The 6,220-nt window shown below is 38.8% G+C and overlaps 1 protein-coding gene across 1 annotated transcript; it reads left to right on the top strand.

Annotated features, from left to right (window-relative positions):
- The first annotated feature begins 284 nt into the window (after positions 1–284).
- LOC136821559 (NADH-quinone oxidoreductase subunit N-like) lies at positions 285–2,338 on the top strand. Its single transcript, XM_067077785.1, has 2 exons — positions 285–317; positions 809–2,338. The coding sequence occupies exons 1-2, from the start codon at positions 285–287 to the stop codon at positions 2,336–2,338; spliced, it is 1,563 nt and encodes a 520-aa protein (XP_066933886.1).
- Positions 2,339–6,220: the final 3,882 nt, after the last annotated feature.

Raw genomic sequence — 6,220 nt, 5'->3', positions numbered from 1 at the left:
GATTTTGTTTGGGGTACCCATCCGTTAGGAATGTACGGCTTTTCAACAATTTCTTCGAAGAGTTTTTCCTTGATTATTTTTAAAAAATTTGACGGTGATAAATCACCACACCTTTATGACGTGCCGTTTGTTGCAAAAAAATTTTTTTTAATAAAACAAAAAAGACAGATGTCGCGAGGTAAAAAACGAAAATGTCGCGTGCTAAAAAACGAAAATGTCGTGTGCTAAAAAACGAAAATGTCGCGTGGTAAAAAGAGGAAAATGTCGCGTGATAAAAAACGTAAATGTCGCGTGCTAAAAAACGAAAATGTCGCGAGGTAAAAAGACGAAAATGTCGCGTGATAAAAAAACGAAAATGTCGCGTGCTAAAAAGAGGTAAATGTGGGTCTGTAAAATAAACAAAAGTAAAAAATGAAACTGAAGCCGCGCAGCTTTCCAATGTAATAGACCTAATTTTTTATATAAAGTTCACGTAATTTTCTTCTTTTTTGGTGAGAACTGCTCTTTAATAGTTGATAATCTCCAGTATGGTTCTTATTGACATTATGAACTAGATTATATAGATTTAAAACTGAACCATTGTCAGAAACTGGTTATACGACAGAGAGAGAACAGCAGAAATCAAGTTGTGCTTATTCCAGACGCGGCTTTCTAATACTATGCATAAAGTAATACTCTTCTCCCCTTCTAATACTCGCATAGAAGCTGTCGTTGTTGTCACTATGATGTTGATAAAGCCTATTTTCTTTATCGAAGCAATCATAAAAACTACCACAAACACCCCTTCTAAATACTTTTTCCATTGTAGTTGCCGCTTTTTCCGTTGGTGTTTTCCGTTGATGTTCTGTTCGTCGTTGCTGCTTTGTTTGTTGGTGTTTTCTATGTTCTGAAGAAGAGCCAATATTCATTTGGGTTTTCGGTGTGGAGACCTACACACTTACCAACGAGAGACTTCCGATCACAAACGGAAGCATCCAGCTCCACCTCTACCTCAACTTTCTCCAACCCGGTCACATCCTTATGTTTCTTCTTCTCTCTCTTGGGGGTACTTCTTTTCCGGTTCTTTTTCGCTTATTTTGCCATTTGCCGTTTTGCGTTTCTTGGCTTCTCCGTTGCTGCTTTGTCCGTTGGTGTTTTCTATGTTCTGTTCGTCGTTGCCGCTTTTTCCGTTGGTGTTTTCTATGTTCTGTTCGTCATTGCGACTTTCTCCGTTGGTGTTTTCTATGTTCTGTTCGTTGTTGCGGCTTTTTCCGTTGGTGTTTTCTATGTTCTGTTCGTCATTGCGACTTTCTCCGTTGGTGTTTTCTATGTTCTGTTCGTCGTTGCGGCTTTGTTCGTTGGTGTTTTCTATGTTCTGTTCGTCGTTGCGGCTTTGTCCGTTGGTGTTTTCTATGTTCTGTTCGTCATTGCGACTTTCTCCGTTGGTGTTTTCTATGTTCTGTTCGTCGTTGCGGCTTTGTTCGTTGGTGTTTTCTATGTTCTGTTCGTCGTTGCGGCTTTGTCCGTTGGTGTTTTCTATGTTCTGTTCGTCATTGCGACTTTCTCTGTTGGTGTTTTCCATGTTCTGTTCGTCGTTGCGGCTTTTCCCGTTGGTGTTTTCTATGTTTTATCCGTCGTTGCGGCTTTGTCCGTTGGTGTTTTCCATGTTTTATCCGTCGTTGCGGCTTTGTTCGTTGGTGTTTTCTATGTTTTATCCGTCGTTGCCGCTTTTTCCGTTGGTGTTTTCTATGTTCTGTTCGTCATTGCGACTTTCTCCGTTGGTGTTTTCTATGTTCTGTTCGTTGTTGCGGCTTTTTCCGTTGGTGTTTTCTATGTTCTGTTCGTCATTGCGACTTTCTCCGTTGGTGTTTTCTATGTTCTGTTCGTCGTTGCGGCTTTGTTCGTTGGTGTTTTCTATGTTCTGTTCGTCGTTGCGGCTTTGTTCGTTCGTGTTTTCTATGTTTTATCCGTCGTTGCGGCTTTGTTCGTTGGTGTTTTCTATGTTCTGTTCGTCGTTGCGGCTTTGTCCGTTGGTGTTTTCTATGTTCTGTCCGTCGTTGCGGCTTTGTTCGTTGGTGTTTTCCATGTTCTGTTCGTTGTTGCGGCTTTGTCCGTTGGTGTTTTCTATGTTTTATCCGTCGTTGCGGCTTTGTTCGTTGGTGTTTTCTATGTTCTGTTCGTCGTTGCGGCTTTGTTCGTTCGTGTTTTCTATGTTTTATCCGTCGTTGCGGCTTTGTTCGTTGGTGTTTTCTATGTTCTGTTCGTCGTTGCCGCCTTGTCCGTTGGTGTTTTCCATGTTCTGTTCGTCGTTGCCGCTTTGCCCGTTGGTGTTTTTCTGTATGTTTCCCCATTAAAGTAGTACAGTAGAGAGCCAATCAAATTTTCGGGCTTAAGGGGTTTTGCCTGTGACCACGTCAGTTTTTGGGGCATAAAAAATTTGCCAGGCCTTAGCAGAAAACCCCCCTCGCGAAAAAGTATTTGAATTATTATTCTTTGAATTGAACCAGGTTTGGTTGCATCGCAAAAAAGATGTCAAGGATCATAAGATTTAGCCCCCTACTAACAGGCAGGATTTAATTTGGATGAGCAGTAACATTTTCGCGAATAAATGATGGTTAGGTCGAAACTAGGGTGAATATATTAAAAAAGGTGTACTTTCGAGCCTAGATTATAAAAATCGGACGATGCATGAAAATGTTTAGAGTTGGTCGAGACTTAATTTAGCGGGTTTAGAGCAAATTATGGGCATATCGAAAAATAAAAATTCACTTATACCAGGAGCCCTGAGTTTCCCTCGTTCCCAGTATTATTGGTAATTTCGATGATGCTTATCGTAGATGGCACCATCAATAAACGTCGAAGAGCCGAGAACTTGCTGGCAACAAAGTTGTGTAAAATTAGAATCGGTTCGCGAAGCCCAAAGTGTGCCTGAAACTGTACATCTATATAATAATAAGAATAATAAAGAATAACTCGCGAAACGATCCTTTAGGTAAGGAAGGAATTTTTTTCCTTCATTGTCCTCTTTCAAGAACCACGAAAATAATGCGCCCTCCTCATTGTGGTCGATTGAATGCCCGTTTCCATTTTTTGACAGATAAACAACAAATCCATGATGGTGGTGTTGTTCTTCTAAACCCATAAGCTAAGAAAATAAATACCGATTCCACTCTTTAGTCTTTACTAAATTGTCAAGGACAACTTTAGATTTCATCACTAATTTGGCACCTGTTGGCGATTTAGGGAAAAAATGACACTTACAAAAAGATCAATTGAAACCGAACGGAAAAAGATTTTTCAATTCTGTTTGAAGTTTCTGAAAGCCAAGGATACTCTTTAACATATTTGCCGGTTGTTATACCCTTATGGTATAACAACCGGCAAATATTTTAAATCCTTAAAATCAATGCTTAATACGAGTAAAAATGTTGAAAAGTTATGACGTCATAGAAAATGACGTCTAAATATTTTTGGAATTTTTTTTGTTTTTTCAATGTCCTTTTTTGATACGTAAAATTTGTGAAAATTTGACTCAATTTTGATAAGTATTCAAGAAGTTATGAGCATTTTAAGGTTTTTAAGTTTTAAAGGATTTTAGTTGGAGTTTATGGCCGGTGTTATAAATAAAAGTCATAAAATTTGATGCAGTGGGGGTACAAACTTGAAATTTGGCAGAATTTTGTCTTATATATTTTGATTAATTGTCAGAAAATTTCAGGGTGTTTCAAAAAGTTTTCCAGGAGTTATTTGGCAAAAAGCATGTGCGTGGTGTAAAACACACTCTAATAGGGTTAAGCTTTTCCAAGCAAAAAAAAGTGAATATCGCGACGCTTCTCATTGGGTTAATTACGTGAACTTCTTTTGTTCCTTGGCAGAAAATCCTACCAAGGCAAAAATACTGCATCTAAGTAAATCTGTGCCTGCAGTCTGTGCAATTTGACGTCAAACGAATCTTTTTCGTTTATCCATTGATTTGGGACTAAAATCCAAAAAATGGCCGTCAAAGATTTGGCTTGACCGAGGTTGAGTACAGCCTTTAGGGTTTTATTTAATTTCTACATGGTTCAATGTGGGACAGGCTAAAACGAAAGTTGCCTGATTTCATTAAAATTTCATTTAAACGGAAGTCTCTTCTTACCCTGCCATGAATTCTGTACCTCTCCGTCGTAAGACATGTCTTTCCCAGAGGTTTATAATCAATGGCTGTTTTGCCCACCTTTTTCTGCTTCACTCCACATTCAGCACACGTCATTTGGTTGCAAAAGAGATGACCACTGTAATCTTCATTTTGACATTTCTAGAAATAGAAACAACCAATCATTTATCAATTCATCAACTAATCAAATCTAATAAACTTTAAACGATAAATTATGTTATATCATGGTTCCATTTGGTAATAAAAAAAATCTGTATGAATCTGCTGAAAGAAATCTGTATGTTAAACAACATATTAAAATTTTGAAATCAGACCTAACTTTCAACAATAAATACCTTATCGGGGAAAACTTCGTCGGGGAAAAGTGACGAAATTTCGGCCAAATGACGAATATTTTTCCCCGCCGAAAATTTTCCCCGGCCTTAATGCGTTTACCAAAACCAGCAAGTGACGAATATTTTTCCCCGACGAAAATTTTCCCCGACGAAGTTTTCCCCGATAAGGTACCACAATTCATGATGAAAATAATAAAATATAAGAAACTTCAGGGGGTACTTTTGGGTACTGGGTATGTGCGTGCCTTGTGAGAGTGTCACCACAAAACATAACCCAGATGTTTTGTTTAATGGTGTCCATAACTTTCTTTAGACGCAAACATTACTATATAAAAAGAGGCCTGCAAGTTTTTAACCGATATTTTAAGCACGAGACTGTGGATTATATTTCAAGTGGTACCTGCAGAAAAGCAATGGCAGTGTCAAAAATTAACGCGCTACATCATTTTAAGTATTCAAGAAAAGCTAGACCTAATGCTCACATTGCATTTACACCGCTATTCAGTAGTGCTTAGAGTACCAGGTAAGGAAACTGCGATAAAAGAATTTGTGGTTAGCCGGGATAGGTACTGCATAATTGTCTTACCTTCCAAGCCTTCTGCCATGTTCCTGCAATATCTCAAAATTTGTTCACGTGTCACGGACGCCCTAGCGGTCTTCAGCTTGTCGCCTTTCCGAATGTGGCGCCGAACAAAACGTCTGACCCGTTAGTCAGACGGTCTACTCTTCCGCGATCTAAATTTCTTTATAGTAATGATCAATAAATCCCAGCTGGCACACAACGTTGTTTTAACGTTCAAATAACGTTAATTGGACGTTATGAATGTCACATGGACGTTGTTTTGACGTTGTGTGCCGGCTGGGATATGAGACACCCGTTTTTCATTTCATTGTTACATTCCAGAGTACAAAAATAAGCTGTGCAACAATCGACAATGACCTCACCGAAATCTGTCTATGAGACAGGGGCTGTGAGAGAGAAATGGCATTTGTAGCATTTCACCCGCCTAACCCCTGTCTCGCGACTCCAAATGCACGCACAATCTTGCTAACTCTTGGACCAAGCTTGCGAGATAGTTTTCAGTTTGCTCTGATATGAATGGGCGTCCAACTTTTTTCTGAGTATAAGCGTGTATAATGCCTGTTAACGAATGTCAAACCATCGGGCTATGACCAATTTAATAAGTCCCTTCTCCAATGATCTATAAGATATCGCCGTTCATTAATTCTTCAATCAATATGAAATATTTTTCAAATTTTCCTACATTATTCATTATTCAATGCGATGTCTCTAACTGAATATGTTAAGGGACTTTTCTTCTCGTGTTTCGATGTAGGCTGCACGCATCTCTCTGGTATGATTTGACATATTAATCAAAATATTCTCGAAATGCACTATTTTGTGTAATTTATCTCGAATTTTCTCTCCCCTCGATGACCTCTTCTCAGAAGAGCTTTCTTTTGATGATGAGCTGCTATTACTGTTACTGCTGCTACAATTCCAGTTTCCTCATCCTCTTGTCTATCGTGTCAATATTGACACGAAACACGCACTGATTGATAAGTTATTTTTGTGAGCATTTATCTTTTGGGAGGAAACCCGTCTCATCTGGCACACAACGTTTTGTCGACGTTTATCTGACATTCACAACGTCCATATAACGTTAGATGAACGTTCAAACAGCTTTGTGTGCCAGCTGGGAAGGGATCATTCATAATGATAATTAGATCAAGCTTATTATTAACACTC

This window comes from Clytia hemisphaerica, unplaced genomic scaffold, assembly GCF_902728285.1.
Source record: "Clytia hemisphaerica strain Z4C2 unplaced genomic scaffold, Clytia hemisphaerica genome assembly, whole genome shotgun sequence".
Taxonomy (NCBI): Eukaryota; Metazoa; Cnidaria; class Hydrozoa; order Leptothecata; family Clytiidae; genus Clytia; species Clytia hemisphaerica.
Note: the sequence above shows the minus strand (reverse complement) of the source record. Positions and strands in the feature narration are given on the sequence as shown.